Here is a 23,606-nt window from a genome sequence, read left to right on the forward strand (position 1 = left end):
CAGCTCTGGGATTAACCTAGTGAATCTCCTCTGCACACTCTCTAGTGCCAGTACGTCCTTTCTCAAGTAAGGAGACCAAAACTGAACACAATACTCCAGGTGTGGCCTCACTAACACCTTATACAATTGCAGCATAATCTCCCTAGTCTTAAACTCCATCCCTCTAGCAATGAAGGACAAAATTCCATTTGCCTTCTTAATCACCTGTTGCACCTGTAAACGTTTTGTGACTCATGCACTAGCACACCCAAGTCTCTCTGCACAGCAGCATGTTTTAATATTTTATTTAAATAATAATCCCTTTTGCTGTTATTCCTACCAAAATGGATAACCTCACATTTGTCAATATTGTATTCCATCTGCCAGACCCTAGCCCATTCACTTAGCCTATCCAAATCCCTCTGCAGACTTCCAGTATCCTCTGCACTTTTTGCTTTACCACTTATCTTAGTGACGTCTGCAAACTTGGACACATTGCCCTTGGTCCCCAACTCCAAATCATCTATGTAAATTGTGAACAGTTGTGGGCCCAACACTGATCCCTGAGGGACACCACTAGCTACTGATTACCAACCAGAGAAACACCCATTAATCCCCACTCTTTGCTTTCTATTAATTAACCAAAAAAAAACAACAAAGAAAAAAATAAATAAATATACCAATGAAAAGAAACAGAAACACTACTTACCAGGGATAAAAAGCACTTCCTCCCCACCCAGCTTTGAATTTCCACCTAGATTCAAATTCCCAAACTCACTCTTAGCTGTGTCTCACTCCTGGCTCTGTCTTCTCTGGCTCACTGGGAGAACTCACTGGGAGTGAGTTTACAAGTTGCTCTTTTTAAACTGTCCTGAATTGACTCCCCTCCCCCACCTGCTTTTAGATCAAGGTAGATTTAAGTGACTGACACTTAACTGCCAACCAGTTATGTGAGTGGGTGGGGCAGCCCTTGTTAACCCACGCTGCACAATACTAGCTTAATTTAAATTAATTTAAACTCCTGAAATTTAAAAGGAGCTGCCTTACTGATTTAATTCAATTCCCACCTAGATTCAAATTCCCAAACTCACTCTTAGCTGTGTCTCACTCCTGGCTCTGTCTTCTCTGGCTCACTGGGAGAACTCACATAGTCAAAGAGCCCTCACATCTGGGTTACTCTAAATTGCAACTTCTTCCATCGGGCAGGACATACAAAAGTCCGAGAACACGCACTAAAAAATTCAAAAACACGTTCTTCCCCGCTGTTACCAGACTCCTGAATGACCCTCTTATGGACTGAAGAGATCGCTTCACACATCTTCTCTACTGAGCAGGACCACACTACTTCTCTACTTAGTACTACACTCCATATGCTCACCCTATGCCTGTGCCTATGTATTTACATTGTGTATTTATGCATGTCCTATGTTTTTTCCTGTATGGAACTGTCTGGACTGTACGCATAATAATACTTTTCACAGTGCCTCGGTACACAAGACAAATCAAATTCAATTCAAATTTAATAACATTTTATACAGGTCAAGATAAATAATGATGGGACGCACGTGATGAAGGTAAGAGCTGAAACATAATATAAAAGTGTTTACAAGAATTAAAATGTGGATTTAGCATACTGGAGAAATTTGATATTCAACAAATATAAAATTAAGTTTGTAGGGACAATGAGTTTAGTATGCTATTGAAAACCCAGTTGCAGCTCATTCAACATGGTGCAACCTTTTCACAGGTCCTTTCAACTAAACTAAGTGTAAGGAGACAATTTCTCATCAATTCAAAGGTTTCTACTTGGTTACAGTCTATGGGGAACTACAGAATCACTGACATATGCAGACTCCTGAATTTGTTGCCAGTTTCAGTGGACAAACAAGACAATTTTGTCACCATTACCATCACAAAATCCAGGTCAATTAAACATTAAAGAAACCAAGAATAATGTGTGACTCATTAGGCCAAATTAAAAAAAATAAAAATCGGGCACATCGCAATATGTAATCTCACCAATTTTTAGAACGAGAAAATCCCAAATGAGGTCACATTAAAGCAGCCACAACAATGAGATGCAAAAGTAATCAGCAATCAAGAGCACACACATGACTGAATTTTCAAATGGTTTTGGCCCAAATGTAGCACTAAGGTTATTAACCAATTTAGCAAACCTAGTCAAAAGGTTGGATTTCAAAGTTGTAACAGAAAAGAGAAAGTTTTAAACAGCTCACCTTTTCAAATTGTTTACTTAAAAAAAAAATACAAGGGTGATCACATTGCCCTGCTGTACGCTATACCACCTTTCGCTGAGATGCCAGGCCAGGGTAAAAAACTGCGGATAAGGTTCTGTGCCTGACGGTATATTCGCTGGGGAATGGAGCATGGCCTCAGATTCACGAGAGTTGAGCCAACGTGTTGAATATAGTCAGTGAAGGTGCGTCAAGGATTATAACACAATTTTTGCATAATATGGATTTAAATTAAATTCTTACTAGAATAATGAAATACTGATTAAGCAAAAAGGCTTGAAACTGCTAAATTATTTTAATTTTTATTTACAGTAATTCAAGTGGTGTGTTCATCTTTAAAACTGCAATTAACCATCAAAATAATGCACTGGAGTAAAAGCAATTGGGATAAGAGAGGAAGAGGCAAAAATATATAACATCCCTTCGTTGGAGAACATGTATTGTTTCACTCATATTCCTAAACCACAGCTGAGAATAGCACTGTTGTTACACCAAGACAGAAGGTATACAGATAACCCAGTCCCAAATACTCATTATAACTGTCAGATGGGCAAACAACAGCAGTCTATCACTGGCTACTTGACAAGACATTTTAATTTAGAGTACCCAATTATTTTTTTCCAATTAAGGGGCAATTTAGTGTGGCCAATCCACCTACGCTGAACATCTTTGGGTTATGGAGGTGAAACCCATGCACACACAGGGAGAATGTGCAAACTCCACACAGTCAGTGACCCGGGGCCGGGATCAAACTCGGTTCCTCAGCGCCGTATGCAGCAGTGCTAACCACTGCCCCACCGTGCCACCCTCATATCTCCTAATTTTTCTCTCCTTTGCTTGCTTCTACCGTCAAACGATGCCAGTAATGACTTAAATAGTCTCACCTTTGATGCCCAAAGTGCTGCTTCAAGAACCTCCTCATTACTCATTTTCTTGTAGAATTAGTTTTCTATATGCTACAACTTAGTAAGATTTTTTTTTTTTTTTAAATCGTGATCATCCATCCCTATATATTGTTTCTTTACAAAAGCAAATGCTGGAGTTCTGATAACCCTATTTGGCCTGAATCAATCTTTAATATATGTATTTCTCCATACATTTTGGGTAGGCCAAATGGGAAGAGCTTGATAAGAATTGTCAAATTGCTTTATTTCATACCAAGTTAACATACAGAGCAACAGTTACAATCATATTTACTTTGCTCAATCAGTTCAATCTGTGATATGATTCAGACTTCTCTTTTAATATTTTCACCTCAGCAAAGATTCTCAGCTTTCTTATATACTGGCCTTGCTCCTATTTGTAAAAGCCTAACTCCAGTATCAACAAGAATATAATACTCTTCCACTGGCATTTTGATTTCAACCTAAATGTTCATCACCTAACCCTTTGGTCTTATAAATTAACTCCATGACAGCTAAGTTTAGTTCAATTGTAATATATTCTATGTCAAGGTTCCTCCATGGCAAGTCATAAATCTTGAATGTGACAAGTTGCTAAAAGACCCTTTTTAATTTTTAAGAACTGCATGCTTTGAAAACATTTAAATAGCTTTTTCCTTAAGTTGACACGGCATATCTCAAGATTATCGTAGTGAATGAAGTTCCCACTTGTTAGTTACCCAGACTTATCTTCAGAAGCTTTAATGAAAAGAGGTTTACAGAGAGGCAACTGAAGGAAAACAAAGTTCCCCAATTCGACTTGAGGTGCCTTTTTCTTAACACATAAAAATCTTGAAATCATAAATATCTGGAGCTGTTTCAAAACTAGGAACTCTAGTTCATTAACACCTCTGTGGCTTTAGCTGTCAGTTTGCCATTCAAGTTTCTCTTTTTCTTCTCTAAAAGATACAACTTTGTGCAGAGAACAAAATTCTTCATCCGGTTTTACCCTTATTGTGTTAAATATCAGGGTCTTACAATGTAAAAAGTCTTAGATCTGGACTTTTGAAACTAATCACTGACATTTTAATTTATTAAGCTAAAGAAATTCCTCCAAATGTAAAATCTCTCTGGATTTCACTTGTTGGTCTCATAAGCTTCCAAATTTCCACAGTTGAATATTCAATCCCAGCTCTCTTCAGGTTCATGCTAGTTATTATTGTTTTGCCAGATAGATCTGGAAAGAGTTTCGATAGGTTCTCAGTTATTTATCACATCCAAGGATATCAAATGTTCATTTCTGACAACTTCAATCTCGAGCACGGATATTGATTTCTTGGTGGCAATCATCTCAAATTAAGGTTCAGCCTCAGGTCACCAAGTGTTTCTCACTGCAAATAAATAAACTGTCCTGAAAATGAAATTGCAATTTCTTCCAAAAATGTCACCTTAGATTAAATAATCATTTTACCAAACTTTTATCCTGCTGACAAACCTATCTAACAATGTGAATTGTACATTCTAAAAATACGTCTACATCAACACTGTATACAGGTTAGAATAACTGGCCCTGTTTTTCTTTTTCTATTCGATTTTTAACACTGCAATGAAGTTACTGTGAAAATCCCCTAGTTGCCAGACTCTGGCGCCAGTTCGGGTACACAGAGAGACAATTCAGAATGTCCAAATTACCTAACAGCACGCCTTTCGGGACTTGTGGGAGGAAACCGGAGCACCCGGAGGAAACCCACGCGGACACGGGGAGAAAGTCATAAGGAAAGAGAAAGCTTTGAAACTGGAAAGATTAACATACCTTAATTTAAGATGATTGCCACCAAGAAATCAATATCCATGCTCGAGTCTGAAGTAGACCAGAAAGAACAACTCAAAAGGCAGAGATACATGGATGGACTGTACCAATATCCTTGGTTGTCATTATTTGGGAGAGGAAAGTAATTTGAAGTTTACCTTAAATAATGTGGAGATAAATAACTGAGAACCTAACAGTACATTGGTTTCTGGCAAAACACCCCCTCCCTATCCAAGGGAAAGATTATTCTGCTATCTGAACTGAATCAAACACTATAGCAATTGGATAAACTACAGTTTCCAAGCAGCAATTTGCATTTAATTGAACATTCAATGAAGCATTAAAGGATTTTATCTTACCATTTCAATTGGTTCTTAATTTAATTCTATGGATAGGTTTTATGTTACTTGAACTGTAAGGTTATTTCCAAAAGTTAACACTGATGTGTAGCTAACTAAATGTTCGCAAATGGTAGGCCCAAACTGAAGAATAATATTTCAGACAATGATGCTCAATGCCCAAATGAGGATTCTCCCAACACCAAAGCAGAACCAATAATTCAATTCCCTTTGATAATGAACCTGACAATTCAGAAAAAGAATTGCACTATGGCAGTTGTGTAACATATTTGTATAGAATGATTCATTAACATACAAGTAAGGCAACTTACTATTAGTAATGTTCTCAACAACTCACCTCAATTAATGTTGCTTTGATTAACACATTATGGAATAAAATAAATCTCAGTTGTGCATAACAAACATTATTTTAGTGTTAAAAATATTAAATAGAATATATGTTAAAAATAAGATATAATGCTTGAAGTTTTTTTAAAAATGTATTCATCAATCAAATGTTTTTTTCCTGTTATTATAATATTTAAAAACTTGAAATCTATAAATTATTAAACAAAATCTTTTGTAGTCAAGTGCAGTTAAAATATATTTGGGGTTAAAAAGCTTAATTCTCTTAAAGGATATAAGATTGTCCAAGGAGGATGTCCACCATTGATATAAAGAACATATGTGAAGCCATCCTTTAAAACACCACGTATAGAGTAATAATAGGGCAGGTAGTGATGTTGTTTAAAGTCCCTATTTTCATAGAAGTGGATGGCAGTACTATTGGTAGTAAGGACATGCAAATAAATTGCTTTGCAGTGATCTTGAGCTGTGGTTGATATGTGATCCTTCAAGCTTTCAAGTAATAATGAACCTTAAAAATAAAAGGTACAGTAATTATTAAAGCCGACTTCATGACTTTACATGTTAATACATAAAAAGGAAACCTGATTTAGAGAAGGAAAATCTAAGCGAGTACTTATAGTACCGAACAAAATCTCTGCCAGCTCTAAGTGAAGTAAAAAGCAATATTGAGTGTTTTCTGACACTAAAGCCTTGTTTCAGAGCTTGATTATTTTCAAAATATCCTCCACTAAATTCATACCTAACCGTTAGAATTCTTCGATGGACACAGGAATTAATCTTTGAATGCCCAGACAGAACTTGCATGTATTGCACTTAAGTCGCCTATATCTGCCAATCATGTTAACCCTGAAGAAATTACCTCTTAAATTTATACAGCAACTTACTGTAATCATATTGTTATGAAATGAAAATGGTCATTGAAATTGGCTAGACCCAAAATATATTCTTATTATCTACTTTTCATTCCTTTAAATGTGTGAATCATTCCCCCTCGAATCTTCTTACCCAAATAATAAGCACAAGTTCAGCTTCTCTAACCATTCTTCAGAGCTGGATAATACAAAACTTGACGTTATCTTTGATGCCTTTCTCTGGATCATTTGTGCTGCCTCTTATGTCTTTTCAGATAATACAGAGGTGAATTTCACTGGGGCTTCTCTCACTCATCCATTGTAGCTTTGGGCTAAAGAGCCATGGAAACCCTAGAAAAAGTGTAATTTTTTTAATGGAAACTCACCTCCCTAACCAATCGTACAAAATATACCAACTGTTGTCTCACTAAATCTTTAGAATGCCCTGTTCACTTCTTTGGACATGCAATCTGTTTAAATACCCATAATCCTGCTTTCACTTGTTGCCCCTCACTTAAAACATTTCATAGACTATAAAACAGATTTTTTTTCCCCCAGATGTACTGGTTTAATAAATTCCCTTTATGGTCCTATTTGCTATTTTAGTATCTCGGAGTTGGGTGAAACCTCCCAATTAAGCCTCTGAAATATATCCCCTTCCTCAAACTATATATTTTCCCTCACACAAATTATTATAAGTCCCAAATCAAAATAAATTTAAACAGCGTGATCAGTATTGTGAAGTACTGGAAATAAAAGGCATTGTCTTCTGTCCCCATTCCCCCAGCTACAGGCTTCACCCCTCTCCCTTGCCACTGTGTAACATTAAACTAGACTAATTTCAACCGTGGTGTCATATTTGACCCAGAGATAAGATTCTGACCACATATCCATGGCCTTCACCAAGACTGCCAATTTCCACTTCTCTAACATCGCTTGACTCAGCCCCTCTTCAGCACAACCGCAGAATCCTTCATCCATGCTTTTGTAACATCTAAACTTGACTATCCAGTGTACTCCTGGCCAGCATCAGCATTCTACCCTCTGTAAGCTTGAGGTCATCCAAAACTCTGCTGACTATTTGCTTTGCACCAAGTCCCATTCAATCAGCAATCCTAAACTCACTGACCTACACTCGTTGCTGGTTAATTTGATTTTAAAATGATCATCCTTGTGTCCAAGTCCTGTCATGGCCTCACCTCTCATAATAATCTCCTCCAGTCCAACAACCCTCCAAGATATCTGCACTTGGGCAGCACGGTGGTTCAGTGGTTAGCACTGCTGCCTCACGGCGCTGAGGACCCGGGCTCAATGACACTCCAGGTCACTGACCATGTCAAGTTTGCACATTCTCCCAGTGACTGTGTGGATCTATTTTAATAGCACCACTATTGGTGGCTGTGCCTTCAGTTGTTCAGACCCTAAGATCTGAAATTCCCTCCTTTAAGACCCTTATAAACGACCTCCTTGGTCAAGATTTTGGCCGTCTATCCTAAAATCCTCTCAAATTTCACGTTTTTAAAAAAAATATTCCTGTGAAGCACCATTATTACACTAAAGGTGCTATGTAAATAAGAGTTGCTGGTTCAGTAACTCATCCACAAGGTACTTCACTGATCAAAGGTATCCAAATAAAATTGCTGCCACTGTGTTTGCTATTATTGAACAATTTCATATTAAGCCTGGTGCTATGTTCTTTGGAAAGAGGCTGTCAAAAGGAGTCGTTCTTCTGATCTTTTTCTCTTGCTTAGGGACACTGCTACCCCAACTTGGCATTTCTCATTCAAATCAGGAACTGGGCGAAGGGATTTGACCCTCCATTCATGGCACTATGAGCTTAATCCTTCAGTGCTATCAGGCTGCCTTATCATCCACCGCTCACATTAAATGTGCAGAACATAAATGTGTTTTAAAAATTTGTACCTTAACTTTGTTAAAAATAAACAATGCTCAACTTTGCTGGAAAATATCAATTTGACAAAGTAGATCATGAAAATAACGTTACATTGTCTTCACACCTTTCCTTCATAGCTGAGAAGACAAGCTAGTGGCCTGATCATATGGCTCCATCGAACTGTCTACCGATAGTAGCTTGCTTGCAGTGAATCATAAAATACAATCATATCCTATTGCATAGTGGTACAGCAGTTCCATTCACCAATATAGTCTACCCCATACAAAGTTGTTTATTTTCCCCTCTTGCTTCAATGGCTGAGCTTTACAATAGCCATCATTTAGAGTGAGTGGGAACTGTTTGCTCCCAATCTGTACGAGCAGCTCTCAACTAACACCAATGCTCACTTTATGATTTGGGGTTTGAGTGTGGGAGTAATACTTCTGATGGTAGCCAGTTATTATTACTTCTAGTGAAAGGAAACCCTTACACACATCCCCAATCCACCCCAAAAGAAATTAGAAGGCAGAGTACAATGCATCTGTAGAGGAAAATTCTCAGCAGTTAATACAAATTCAAAACTGCAAAGCGTGTGACAAGAAAAAAGCAGAATGTTGACATGAAGTTGCCCAAGCACTGCAGAAGGAATTTACAGGAACCCACCACGTAATTTCCCTTGGTTGACCTGAGCGCCGACAATGGAGTTTCTAATCTCCACGGTGAAGAAAGCACATTGAGAATTCATCTACCATACATGACCAAACCAAGTACATGAAACAAATTGCATTCGAGAATTAGGAGTACTGATTGCATCGCAGACATTTCTTTTTCACTTTGCACAGTTCCAGACATAAAACCAGAATCAAACTGAATTCTGTCTTTTTTTTTAAATCAAATCTACGTCCTGTGAATGGGATATTGCGTCAGCTATTATTCGCAATTACAGACAAATGGACAAGATGTTCTAAAAGTGAGCACTTGCATATCTTCATATAACATGGCCACTTACATTTAAAGATAATGTTTTAATAAACTTAGCACCTTAGGTTATATTGAAATGTTAAAAACATTTAAAACCAATAGAATTTATTCAACATTTTTTAAAACATTCCCAAACTTGGACATCAACCAGCCAATGATTCTGGCAGACTGTCTTAAATCCATCAAGTACAAATGGTGGCCTCAATTTTCATAAACCTAGGATATTCAAACAATGTCTCACACTAGAAATAAAATGGAAACAAGTTAATACACTTACCTATTCCATGTTTTCGGAATTCTTTTACAACCCCGAGACTCAAAATGTAAGCAACTTGTATCTCTATAGGAAAACTAGAGGCCAAAACATCTCCATCCTGTCGGCAACAATAGGAAGAGAGGACATTATTCAATTCCAGCAATTATTGAAGATTAAATAAATTCTGATTAGTAATTCATCACAAATTTTGTTCAATATCTTTAAGAGTTTTGCCCAGAAACAAAAACAGGAAACATTGGAAATACACAGATCAAACCCCATCTTCACAGATGTTGTCTGACATGTTTCAGGATTTTTCTTTGTTTCATAATTCATTTAAGAATTTTGCTCAGATTTGCTTTTGAAACAAGTAATAACATTTTTTAGTTTTCTTCTATTTTAAAATGTATTTCTTCTTGAAATATGTAAGTGGTCAAGCAAAAAAAACATTCTTTAGCTACCTTTTTACTTTGTAGTCAATGAAAGCATGTAGTATAATGCATCGGGAGCTTAAATCTTATTCTGTGAAGGACAGTGAATTCAGCTCTTGCTCAAGTAGTTTGCTTTATTTTGTGATCTGAACAGAAAGCATCACCAAACTATTTTGCCACAACTGTGCTATCTGCTAATTTTATTTTCATTCATTCACAGGATGTGAGTGGTACTGGCAAGAATTTATTCACATCCCTAATTAGTCATGAAGGTGATGGTGAGCGCCCTTCCTGACAGCTTTGTTCCACCATTTCAGAGAGCAGTTAAGAATCAACTAAACTGCTGTGGATCTGGAGTCACATAGACAATACTCTGAATGGATGGCCACATATTCTTCCCTGAAGAATATTCACGAGCCAAATTGGTTTTTGTGAGAATTTGGTCGTTTCATGGTCACTCCTACTGATATTAGCTTTTTATTTGGAAGAGAAAATGCTGGAAAATCTCAGCAGGTCTGGCAGCATCTGTAGGGAGAAAAAAGAGCTAATGTTTCGAGTCCAATGATTCTTTGCCAAAGCTTTGACAAAGAGCCATTGGACTCAAAAAGTTAGCTCTTTTCTCCCTACAGATGCTGCCAGACCTGCTGAAATTTTCCAGCATTTCCTCTTTCGTTTCAGATTCCAGCATCCACAGTAATTTGCTTTTAGCTTTTTGTTTAAATGAATTTGAATTTAAATCGCCCAGCTGCTGTGGTAGGGTATGAATTTGTATTCCTGGATCATTTGCCAGAATGGTGGCACAGTAGTTAATACTGCTGCCTCACAATGCAAGGGACCCGGGTTCAATTCCGGCCTTTGTGGAGTTTTACACTTGCCCCGTGTCTGCCTGTGTTTCCTCCGGGTGCTCCGTATTCCTCCCACAGTCCAAAGATGTGCAGGATAGGTGGGTTGGCCAAGCTAAATTGCCCTTAGTGTCGAACGGTTAGGCCGGGTTGCAGGGGATTGGGCCTAGGTGATGTGCTTTCAGAGGGTCGGTGCAGACTTGTCTGGCCACATGGCCTCCTTTTGAACTGTAGGGATTCTATGATTTGTCCAAGCCTCTGGATTACTCCTTCAATAGCATAACCACTGTAGCACTACTGCACTCCTCACCCATCAAAAAACCTGAACTTCCATAGGAATTACAGAGTACAAATCAGGACTGGGAAAGCTGCTGATTGTTCCTCCACTGCCCACTGACCACTCCCCTATCTCTCAGGCTGATATCAGCTGATCAAACCTGAGGATCCCTGTTCTGCATAGTTCAGAGCCAGGCAACAAAGTATAATTATGTACTGAACCATCAAAGAAGCTCCTTAAAGACTTCCGGGTGCGGAGATGACCAGCTAAGTCGCACGTTTCGGCAGCTCCCGATGGAACGGACTTTTGGTCTCGTAATAGGAGCCCCAACGGCAATTTTAACGGCTAAAAACACTGTGCGGTAAACCAGAAGGGAATCCCCCCTGGACACGGATGGAAAAAGGAGAGGAAAGTGGCCGGATTGCGGAGGATCCTCTAGAGCAGCGGCAAGGAAGGCAAGCACAAAGCAAGATGGCGTCGGAAGGTGGCCGTTTAGTATGGGGCCCTGACCAACAAGTGTTCCTGCAGCGCTGTGTGGAAGAACTAAAAAAGGAGATGAAGAAGGAGCTGCTGGCCCCGATATTACAGGCGATTGAAGGGCTAAAGGAGGAGCAAAAGACCCAGGAGCAGGAGCTTCGGGTCGTGAAGGCAAAGGCCGCTGAAAATGAAGACGAAATACAGGGCCTGGTGGTGAAGACAGAGATGCATGAGGCACAACACAAAAGGTGTGTGGAAAGGCTGGAGGTGCTGGAGAATAATGCGAGGAGGAAGAATTTAAGGATTCTTGGTCTTCCTGAAGGCGCAGAAGGGGCGGACGTCGGGGCATATGTGAGCACGATGCTTCACTCGTTAATGGGATCGGAGGCCCCGACGGGCCCGTTGGAGGTGGAGGGAGCTTATCGAGTTATGACGCGAAGACCGAGGGCTGGAGAAATACCTCGAGCCATAGTGGTGAGATTTCTCCGCTATAATGACAGAGAGATGGTCCTCAGATGGGTGAAGAAAACTCGGAGCAGTAGGTGGGAGAACGCGGTGATCCGCGTATATCAAGATTGGAGTGCGGGGGTGGCGAGAAGGAGGGCAAGTTTTAATCGGGCCAAGGCGGTGCTTCACAAAAGGAAGGTCAAATTTGGGATGTTGCAGCCGGCAAGACTGTGGGTCACACACCAAGGAAAGCACCACTACTTTGAGACGGCAGAAGAGGCGTGGACATTTATTGTGGAGGAGTAGCTGGAATAGGCGGGCCAGAAAAAGAACGTTTGGGACAAAGTGGTGGGGTGATTACGTGGGGTGAAGGGGGGGAAAAGGGGGAAGGGATGATCTTTCAAGTTGTTAATCTTGCGACCCTGTAACTTTTCTCTCTTCCCCATGTCGTGGGGGATGGGGAGGGGGGATGAGGAATTGTGGGTGCCGGCCATTAGGGGTGGGGCCAAGTGGGAAACGCGGGCTTTGTTCCCGCGCTATGGTAATCATGGCGGGAACAGGGAAGCAGGAAGGAGGGGGCCTCGCACAGTGGGGGCCGAGGTCACGGGGGGAAGCCGAGGTCAGCCAGAGTTTGCTGACTTCTGGGAGCAACATGGGGGGTGCAATTACGCTAGAAAGGGATTTGCGGGGGGGGGGGGGGTGTTAACTGGGTTGCTGCTGCTGGGGAGAAGGGGGAGCTGGTACGGGGTGGGGTGGTCGAGGCGGGAGGGCGCCGTCGGGGGGAGATACGGCTACGTGGGAACCGGGTGAGGAGCTGGATTAAAAAAGGGGATGGCTAGTCGACAAGGGGAAGGGGGGGGGGGGGTAAAGAGCCCCCCAACCCGGCTGATCACGTGGAATGTGAGAGGGCTGAACGGGCCGATTAAAAGGGCACGGGTACTCGCACACCTAAAGAAATTAAAGGCAGATGTGGTTATGTTGCAGGAGACGCATTTGAAACTGATAGACCAGGTCAGACTACGCAAAGGATGGGTGGGGCAGGTGTTTCATTCGGGGTTAGACGCAAAGAACAGGGGGGTGGCTATATTAGTGGGGAAAGATTGGAGATATATGGGTAACTGTAAGAGGGACTGGGAAGAAGCAGTCAGTGCAGGGATCCCCTGCGGTCGTTCCCCTGAGAAACAAGTATACCGCTTTGGATACTTGTGGGGGGGGGGGGGGAAACTTACCAGGGGTAAGCCATGGGGTACGGGCCTCTGGCACGGAGTCTGTCCCTGTTGCTCAGAAGGGAAGGGGGGAGAGGAGCAGAGCATTAGTAATTGGGGACTCGATAGTCAGGGGCACAGATAGGAGATTTTGTGGGAGCGTGAGAGACTCACGTTTGGTATGTTGCCTCCCAGGTGCAAGGGTACGTGATGTCCCGGATCGTGTTTTCCGGGTCCTTAGGGGGGAGGGGGAGCAGCCCCAAGTCGTGGTCCACATTGGCACTAATGACATAGGTAGGAAAGGGGACAAGGATGTCAGGCAGGCTTTCAGGGAGCTAGGATGGAAGCTCAGAACTAGAACAAACAGAGTTGTTATCTCTGGGTTGTTGCCCGTGCCACGTGCTAAAGAGATGAGGAATAGGGAGAGAGAGCAATTAAACACGTGGCTACAGGGATGGTGCAGGCGGGAGGGATTCAGATTTCTGGATAACTGGGGCTCTTTCTGGGGAAGGTGGGATCTCTACAGACAGGATGGTCTACATCTGAACCTGAGGGGCACAAATATCCTGGGGGGGAGATTTGTTAGTGCTCTTTGGGGGGGTTTAAACTAATGCAGCAGGGGCATGGGAACCTGGATTGTACTTTTAGGGTAAGGGAGAATGAGAGTATAGAGGTCAGGAGCACAGATTTGACATCGCAGGAGGTGGCCAGTGTTCAGGTAGGTGGTTTGAAGTGTGTCTACTTCAATGCCAGGAGTATACGAAATAAGGTCGGGGAACTGGCAGCATGGGTTGGTACCTGGGACTTCGATGTTGTGGCCATTTCAGAGACATGGATAGAGCAGGGACAGGAATGGATGTTGCAGGTTCCGGGGTTTAGGTGTTTTAGTAAGCTCAGAGAAGGAGGCAAAAGAGGGGGAGGTGTGGCGCTGCTAGTCAAGAGCAGTATTACGGTGGCGGAGAGGATGCTAGATGGGGACTCATCTTCCGAGGTAGTATGGGCTGAGGTTAGAAACATGAAAGGAGAGGTCACACTGTTGGGAGTCTTCTATAGGCCTCCAAATAGTTCTAGGGATGTCGAGGAAAGGATGGCGAGGATGATCCTGGATAAGAGCGAAAGTAACAGGGTAGTTATTATGGGAGACTTTAACTTTCCAAATATTGACTGGAAAATATATAGTTCGAGTACATTAGATGGGTCGTTTTTTGTACAGTGTGTGCAGGAGGGTTTCCTGACACAATATGTTGACAGGCCAACAAGAGGCGAGGCCACGTTGGATTTGGTTTTGGGTAATGAACCAGGCCAGGTGTTGGATTTGGAGGTAGGAGAGCACTTTGGGGACAGTGACCACAATTCGGTGACGTTTACGTTAATGATGGAAAGGGATAAGTATACACCGCAGGGCAAGAGTTATAGCTGGGGGAAGGGCAATTATGATGCCATTAGACGTGACTTGGGGGGGATAAGGTGGAGAAGTAGGCTGCAAGTGTTGGGCACACTGGATAAGTGGAGCTTGTTCAAGGATCAGCTACTGCGTGTTCTTGATAAGTATGTACCGGTCAGGCAGGGAGGAAGGCGTCGAGCGAGGGAACCGTTGTTTACCAAAGAAGTGGAATCTCTTGTTAAGAGGAAGAAGGAGGCCTATGTGAAGATGAGGTGTGAAGTTTCAGTTGGGGCGATGGATAGTTACAAGGTAGCGAGGAAGGATCTAAAGAGAGAGCTAAGACGAGCAAGGAGGGGACATGAGAAGTATTTGGCAGGTAGGATCAAGGAAAACCCAAAAGCTTTCTATAGGTATGTCAGGAATAAGCAAATGACGAGGGAAAGAGTAGGACCAGTCAAGGACAGGGATGGGAAGTTGTGTCTGGAGTCTGAAGAGATAGGCGAGATACTAAATGAATATTTTTTCGTCAGTATTCACTCAGGAAAAAGATAATGTTGTGGAGGAGAATGCTGAAACCCAGGCTAATAGAATAGATGGCATTGAGGTACGTAGGGAAGAGGTGTTGGCAATTCTGGACAGGCTGAAAATAGATAAGCCCCCGGGTCCTGATGGGATTTATCCTAGGATTCTCTGGGAGGCCAGGGAAGAGATTGCTGGACCTTTGGCTTTGATTTTTATGTCATCATTGGCTACAGGAATAGTGCCAGAGGACTGGAGGATAGCAAGTGTGGTCCCTTTGTTCAAAAAGGGGAGCAGAGACAACCCCGGCAACTATAGACCGGTGAGTCTCACGTCTGTAGTGGGTAAAGTCTTGGAGGGGATTATAAGAGACAAAATTTATAATCATCTAGATAGGAATAATATGATCAGGGATAGTCAGCATGGCTTTGTGAAGGGTAGGTCATGCCTCACAAACCTTATCGAGTTCTTTGAGAAGGTGACTGAACAGGTAGACGAGGGTAGAGCAGTTGATGTGGTGTATATGGATTTCAGCAAAGCGTTTGATAAGGTTCCCCACGGTAGGCTATTGCAGAAAATACAGAGGCTGGGGATTGAGGGTGATTTAGAGATGTGGATCAGAAATTGGCTAGCTGAAAGAAGACAGAGGGTGGTGGTTGATGGGAAATGTTCAGAATGGAGTTCAGTTACAAGTGGAGTACCACAAGGATCTGTTCTGGGGCCGTTGCTGTTTGTCATTTTTATCAATGACCTAGAGGAAGGCGCAGAAGGGTGGGTGAGTAAATTTGCAGACGATACTAAAGTCGGTGGTGTTGTCGATAGTGTGGAAGGATGTAGCAGGTTACAGAGGGATATAGATAAGCTGCAGAGCTGGGCTGAGAGGTGGCAAATGGAGTTTAATGTAGAGAAGTGTGAGGTGATTCACATTGGAAGGAATAACAGGAATGAGGAATATTTGGCTAATGGTAAAGTTCTTGGAAGTGTGGATGAGCAGAGGGATCTAGGTGTCCATGTACATAGATCCCTGAAAGTTGCCACCCAGGTTGATAGGGTTGTGAAGAAGGCCTATGGAGTGTTGGCCTTTATTGGTAGAGGGATTGAGTTCCGGAGTCAGGAGGTCATGTTGCAGCTGTACAGAACTCTGGTACGGCCGCATTTGGAGTATTGCGTACAGTTCTGGTCACCGCATTATAGGAAGGACGTGGAGGCTTTGGAGCGGGTGCAGAGGAGATTTACCAGGATGTTGCCTGGTATGGAGGGAAAATCTTATGAGGAAAGGCTGATGGACTTGAGGTTGTTTTCGTTGGAGAGAAGGTGGTTAAGAGGCATACAAAATGATCAGGGGGTTAGATAGGGTGGACAGTGAGAGCCTTCTCCCGCGGATGGAAATGGCTGGCACGAGGGGACATAGCTTTAAACTGAGGGGTAATAGATATAGGACAGAGGTCAGAGGTAGGTTCTTTACGCAAAGAGTAGTGAGGCTGTGGAATGCCCTACCTGCTACAGTAGTGAACTCGCCAACATTGAGGGCATTTAAAAGTTTATTGGATAAACATATGGATGATAATGGCATAGTGTAGGTTCGATGGTTTTTGTTTTGGTGCAACATCGTGGGCCGAAGGGCCTGAACTGCGCTGCATCGTTCTATGTTCTATGAAACGGGTACTGTTTGAGGCAAAGACCATCGTGGCGGTAGATACGTGATGGTGAGTGGCAGATTGCAAGGGGAGGCGGTGGTTCTAGTGAACGTATATGCCCCGAACTGGGATGATGCCAATTTTATGAGGCGTATGTTGGGACGTATCCCGGACCTAGAGGCGGGAAAGTTGGTAATGGGGGGAGACTTCAATACGGTGCTGGACCCAGGGCTGGACAGATCGAGGTCCAGGACCGGGAGGAGGCCGGCTGCAGCTAGGGTGCTCAAGGACTTTATGGAGCAGATGGGAGGAGTAGACCCCTGGAGATTTAGCAGGCCTAGGAGTAAGGAGTTCTCGTTTTTCTCCTACGTCCATAAAGTATATTCATGGATAGACTTTTTTGTTTTGGGAAGGGCGCTGATCCCGAAGGTGACAGGGACGGAGTACACGGCTATAGCTATCTCGGACCACGCTCCACATTGGGTGGACCTGGAGATAGGGGAGGAAAAAGAACAGCACCCACCCTGGAGAATGGACATGGGATTATTGGCGGATGAGGGGGTATGTTTAAGGGTGAGGGGGTGTATTGAAAGGTACTTGGAGCTTAATGACAATGGGGAGGTTCAGGTGGGAGTGGTCTGGGAGGCGTTGAAGGCAGTGGTTAGAGGGGAGCTGATATCTATCAGGGCACATAAAGGAAAGCAGGAGGGTAGGGAAAGGGAGCGGTTGCTGAAAGAACTTTTGAGGGTGGACAGACAATATGCAGAGGCACCGGAGGAGGAACTGTACAGGGAAAGGCAAAGGCTACATGTAGAATTTGACTTGTTGACTACGGGTAATGCAGAGGCACAATGGAGGAGGGCACAGGGTGTACAGTACGAATATGGAGAGAAGGCGAGCCGGTTGCTGGCCCACCAACTGAGGAAGAGGGGAGCAGCGAGGGAGATAGGGGGGGTGAGAGATGAGGAGGGAGAGATGGAGCGGAGAGAGTGAATGGGGTGTTCAAGGCATTCTACAAAAGATTATATAAAGCTCAGCCCCCGGAAGGGAAGGAGAGAATAATGTGCTTTTTGGATCAGCTGGAATTCCCTAAGGTGGAGGAGCAGGAGAGGGCGGGACTGGGAGCACAGATTGAGATGGAGGAGGTAGTGAAAGTGATTGGGAGCATGCAGGCGGGGAAGGCCCCGGGACCAGACGGATTCCCGGTGGAATTTTATAGGAAGTATATGGACTTGCTGGCCCCGCTTCTGACGAGAACTTTTAATGAGGCTAGGGAAAGGGGGCAGCTGCCCCAGACTATGTCAGAGGCAACGATATCGCTCCTCCTAAAGAAGGAAAAAGACCCGCTGCAATGCGGGTCCTATAGGCCCATTTCCCTTTTTAAACGTGGATGCTAAGATTCTGGCCAAGGTAATGGCGACGAGGATAGAGGACTGTGTCCCGGGGGTGGTTCATGAGGACCAAACTGGGTTTGTGAAGGGGAGACAGCTGAACACGAACATACGGAGGTTGCTAGGGGTAATGATGATGCCCCCGCCAGAGGGGGAAGCGGAGATAGTGGTGGCGATGGATGCCGGGAAAGCATTTGATAGAGTGGAGTGGGATTATCTGTGGGAGGTGCTGAGGAGATTTGGCTTTGGAGATGGGTATATCGGATGGGTACAGTTGCTGTATAGGACACCGATGGCGAGTGTGGTTATGAATGGACGTGGGTCTGATTATTTCCAGCTTTACAGAGGGACGAGGCAGGGGTGACCCCCGACTCCGTTATTGTTTGCACTGGCGATTGAGCCCCTGGCCATAGCACTGAGGGGTTCCAGGAAGTGGAGGGGAGTGTTTAGGGGAGGTGAAGAACACCGGGTATCTTTGTATGCGGATGATTTGTTGTTGTATGTGGCGGACCCGGTGGAGGGGATGTCAGAGATAATGCGGATACTTGGGGAGTTTGGGGGTTTTTCGGGGTATAAATTGAACATGGGGAAAAGTGAGTTGTTTGTGGTGCATCCGGGGGAGCAGAGCAGGGAAATAGAGGATTTACCGCTGAGGAAGGTAACAAGAGACTTCCGGTACTTGGGGATTCAGATAGCCAAGAATTGGGGAACCTTACACCGGCTTAATTTAACACGATTGGTGGAACAGATGGAGGAGGATTTCAAGAGATGGGACATGGTGTCCCTGTCACTGGCAGGTAGGGTGCAGGCGGTTAAAATGGTGGTTCTCCCAAGATTCCTCTTTGTGTTTCAGTGCCTCCCGGTGATGGTCACGAAGGCTTTTTTTAAGAGAATCGAGAAAAGTATTATGAGTTTTGTGTGGGCCGGGAAGACCTCGAGAGTGAGGAGGGGTTTTTTGCAGCGTAGTAGAGATAGTGGGGGGCTGGCACTACCGAGCCTAAATGATTATTACTGGGCCGCCAATATTTCAATGGTGTGTAAGTGGATGGGAGAAGGGGAGGGAGCGGCGTGGAAGAGATTGGAGAGGGCGTCCTGCAAGGGGACCAGCCTACAAGCAATGGTGACGGCACCGTTGCCGTTCTCACCGAAGAAATACACCACAAGCCCGGTGGTGGTGGCAACATTAAAAATTTGGGGGCAGTGGTGACGGCATAGGGGAAGGACGGGAGCCTCGGTGCGGTCCCCGATAAGAAAACACCATAGGTTTGTTCCGGGGAGAATGGATGGGGGATTTGGAGCATGGCAAAGAGCTGGGGTAGTACAATTGAGAGATCTGTTCGTAGATGGGACGTTTGCGAGTCTGGGAGCGCTGACGGAAAAATATGGGTTGCCCCAAGGGAATGCATTTCGGTATATGCAACTGAGGGCTTTTGCGAGGCGACAGGGGAGAGAATTCCCCAGCTCCCGACGCAGGAGGTGCAGGATAGAGTGATCTCAGAGACATGGGTGGGGGATGGTAGGGTGTCGGATATATACAGGGAAATGAGGGACGAGGGGGAGATCATGGTAGATGAGCTGAAAGGGAAATGGGAAGAAGAGCTGGGGGAAGAGATTGAGGAGTGGCTGTGGGCTGATGCCCTACGTAGGGTAAACACGTCGTCCTCGTGTGCCAGGCTAAGCCTGATACAATTCAAGGTTCTACACAGGGCGCATATGACTGGAGCACGGCTCAGTAAATTTTTCGGGGTAGAGGATAGGTGTGGGAGATGCTCGAGAAGCCCAGCGAACCACACCCACATGTTTTGGTCGTGTCCGGCACTACATGGGTTTTGGGTGGGGGTTGGCTATATTCGGGGTTGCAGAAGAGCCGGGAGTGCAGGAGGCGAGAGAGGCTGATGTTTTGGCCTTTGCGTCCATAGTAGCCCGGCGCAGGATATTGCTTATGTGGAAGGAAGCCAAACCCCCGGGCGTGGATACCTGGATAAACGACATGGCAGGGTTTATAAAGTTAGAACGGATCAAGTTCGTATTAAGTGGTTCGGCTCAAGGGTTCACCAGGCGGTGGCAACCGTTCATCAACTACCTCACAGAACGATAGAGGGAATGGAATGGAAAGAACACAACAGCAGCAACCCGGGGGGGGGGGGGGGGGGGGGGGGGAAGGATCCGGGCGGGCTCTCAGGGATGTCATTGTATATGTATAGGCATTTGTTATAGGTAATGTATATTGGACTGTTGGATTGTATCTTTGGAGAGTAACTATTTTTGACAAAGCAGTTGCCATTTAGTTTTTGTCTCTGTTTATATATTATTTATTTGTTCAAAACTGGCCACTGTTATTTATATTGCTTTATTGTTGTTTAAAAGAAAAACTATGTACTGTTATGTTTGGCCAAAAAATCTTGAATAAAATATATTTTTAAAAAAAGAAGCTCCTTAAATTATTCTAGTAACCATGTTAAAACACAGAGAAATCAATTACGCAAGTCTTTGATCATTTGCTTCTTTGGTAGCAAAAAAGACGAAAGTAGGACAAATAATCCAGTGGGACATACAGTACTTTGTATTATGCATCACTTCTAAGATCTTGAAATCACTGCAGCCTTTTTCACTTTCAACATCTATCACAGTAACAATTTTACTGCAAATGAAGAACATTACATCTTGCCTGTATATTGTTGTAAGAGGATGAAGTATCTTTAACCCTTATTATTAAAATATTTGTTTTGTAGTTCCCCTCAAACAAAAATAATTTGTTGCTGGTTTGTACAGCATTGTCACAATAAGTGAAGTTCATAGCCAGAGGACCTTTTAATCAACAAAAGTAAGGATCTTTAACTGGCTATGTATTGCATTATTTACAGTAAATTTTTCATGTGCTAAATATATTTGGCATTGCATTCTACCAGTAAACACATTATGTTTTTGAAAAAGTAAAAATAATTTCTCAAGAGTTCTTGCAATTGAAATAAGAGTGTGGAACGCTTGTCTATATAATGCACTGTGAAGACCTACCTCTTTATGTACCTTTGCTCGATTTTTTATTTCAGCCACTATCATCCCAACAATGCCACCTTTATATGTGGCTGCCAAAGAAAAGAACTTCTTGTTGGAAGTGATGTCCCGGTACCATGAATCTGGGTACCTGTTCAAAGCAGAAGACAAGATCAACCTTCTTTCTACAAGCTCTGTAAAATAGTTCAATACGTAGCAGTTGTAACACATAAGTATTTCCAATCTTGGTTAATTTCACGTTTGTAATTATTCTGCTGATATTTCTAGTACCTTGTCTAAATTCATCATGTACTGCAATGCAGTATTATAATAAAATTATCATTTCCTGAAGCAAGGTTTGAAATTAAATTTTGTCTGTTAAAGATTGAACAAAAGGCCAACGCTTTTGATAGGACCAACGGGTGATGGGTGGGGAGTGTGGAATAGCTACATGAAGTAAATTTGCAATTCTATGAAACAATTATTCAGGGAAAGCCACAGACCTTACTCTGAAAAGCTGATGGGAGGGAAATAAAAAAATTTTAATAAATATTTTTATTCTCCTTTTTCACATTTTCATCCAAATTTACACCCACCAACAAATAATCAATGGTAACAAATACAATGTCAATCCCCTAGTCAACAATCCCTTCCTCTCACCAACCCCCAAACAACCCTCAACATTTTAAATACAAACATCAAAGAAAAGGAATCCATAATCCACCGTCACCCCACACATAGTCACCAACAACATACACAGTCCAAACCACCCCCCCCCCTCTAATGTTCAATGTCATCCAACTCTTGAACGTGCATAATAAACAAAGCCCATGAATTGTCGAACACTTCCATCCTTCCCCTCAATCAATCTTCACTTTCTCAAGTGTTAAAAACTCCCAACAGATCCCCCGGCCACGCCAGGGCACAGGGTGGAGAAACCGACCTCTACCCCACCAGGACCCTCCTTCGGGTGATCAACGAGGCGAAGGCTAAGACATCTGCCTCCGCACCCGCCTCCAACCCCGGCCGATCCAATACCCCGAATATGGCTTCCAGGGGACCCGGTTCAAGTTTCATATGTGCCATCCTCGAGATTACCCTGAAGACCTCCCTCCAATACCCCTCCAGCTTTGGACAGGACCAAAACATATGAACGTAGTTTGCACGCACCCCCCCCCCCCCCCCCCCCAAACGTTCACAAACATCCTCTACCCCCTCAAAGAGTCGGCTCATCCTCGCCTTTGTAGGTACGTCCTGTACACCACCTTCAGCTGTATCAGCCCCAACCTCGCACACAAAGTTGAAGCATTCACACTCCGGAGCAACTCACACCACAACCACTTCTCCATACCCTCCTCCCAGCTCTTCCTTCTATTTTGACTTAATCCCCTCCAGCGGTGCCTTTCTTCTCCCAGAATCGCCCCATAAATCGCCGGCACCACCCCCCTATCCACTCCCCTGTCGTCAGCACCTCCTCCAACAGTGTGGGGGCCGGCGCCACCGGAAGCTCGGCATGGGAGGGAAATAAAATTAACTGCTAGTAATACTCACTCGATTGGGAACCAGTCACCACATAGAAGTTTCACTGTATCTATGTCATCATGACAGAGTAACCGAAGTTGTATTTCACTAAGTACAGTGGAGGATACAATGTCTGTCATTCACAGCTGAAAAGGAAAACAAACAGCCCATAACGCACTGAGATCATTGTATAATGGAGTAAGTTACCCTCATTAAAAAGACAAATAGGTACATTGAATGGAGTCCCGCTAAATAAATAACCAGAAGTCCTCTGCCAGTCAGGATGCAGTGGAATATTTTCCTGACTGATGCAGTTCCAGATTAGTCGCAACGCCAGTCTGTACTAGCAGGCATCAATGAGGTCAGTGGAGCCTCCCCTGGTTCAACATCTGTGGTCTCTATCACTAACTCTGGAAAGAGTCAAAGAGAAAATATAAGTCACCACAAGTCTAAAAAGTACTTGGAAAGTGAAAATTATTTCCTGGAAAATAGTAAATTATACTTTGAGAGGGCTGTGGAGAATACATTTTGAACACACCCCATCCATTCAATCTAAAGAATCAGATTTTAAAACATGTTATTAATAATCTCACATATACTGCAACCTCTTTTATGATGAATGGCAACTGCTAATATAATTCCTCCTCCCCAATGAAGATACAGAAAAGATTTATGGTGCAACAGTAATATTTCTATGAGTTTGAATCCCACCGTGAGTTTGAAAATCTGAATTCAGTTTTTTTTAAATCTGGTACTCTATACCATGAAAATTGTAAAAACTCAACTGTCTCAATAATGTATTTTGGGAAGGATACCAGCCATCATCATCAAGTCCAGTCTCAAGAAGGGAGTAGTCCCATGCCGACT

The 23,606-nt window shown here is 43.4% G+C and overlaps 1 protein-coding gene across 2 annotated transcripts in view; it reads right to left on the reverse strand.

The window, feature by feature from the left end:
• naa60 (N-alpha-acetyltransferase 60, NatF catalytic subunit) overlaps positions 1-23,606 on the reverse strand; it is a 34,515-nt gene that overhangs the window by 9,569 nt on the left and 1,340 nt on the right. The window contains exons 2-7 of one of the 2 annotated variants that reach the window (XM_072481287.1): positions 22,972-23,149; positions 22,770-22,885; positions 21,240-21,369; positions 9,636-9,732; positions 5,906-6,140; positions 2,217-2,413 (exon numbers count right to left, since the gene is read on the reverse strand). In XM_072481287.1, coding sequence (XP_072337388.1) covers positions 2,257-2,413; positions 5,906-6,140; positions 9,636-9,732; positions 21,240-21,369; positions 22,770-22,879 — 729 coding nt within the window. In that variant the 5' untranslated portion in view covers positions 22,880-22,885; positions 22,972-23,149 and the 3' untranslated portion in view covers positions 2,217-2,256. The remainder of the gene's footprint in view (positions 1-2,216; positions 2,414-5,905; positions 6,141-9,635; positions 9,733-21,239; positions 21,370-22,769; positions 22,886-22,971; positions 23,150-23,606) is intronic. The other variant, XM_072481286.1, reaches the window with a different exon arrangement.

Source organism: Scyliorhinus torazame, chromosome 17, assembly GCF_047496885.1.
Source record: "Scyliorhinus torazame isolate Kashiwa2021f chromosome 17, sScyTor2.1, whole genome shotgun sequence".
In the NCBI taxonomy this organism is placed as follows: domain Eukaryota; kingdom Metazoa; phylum Chordata; class Chondrichthyes; order Carcharhiniformes; family Scyliorhinidae; genus Scyliorhinus; species Scyliorhinus torazame.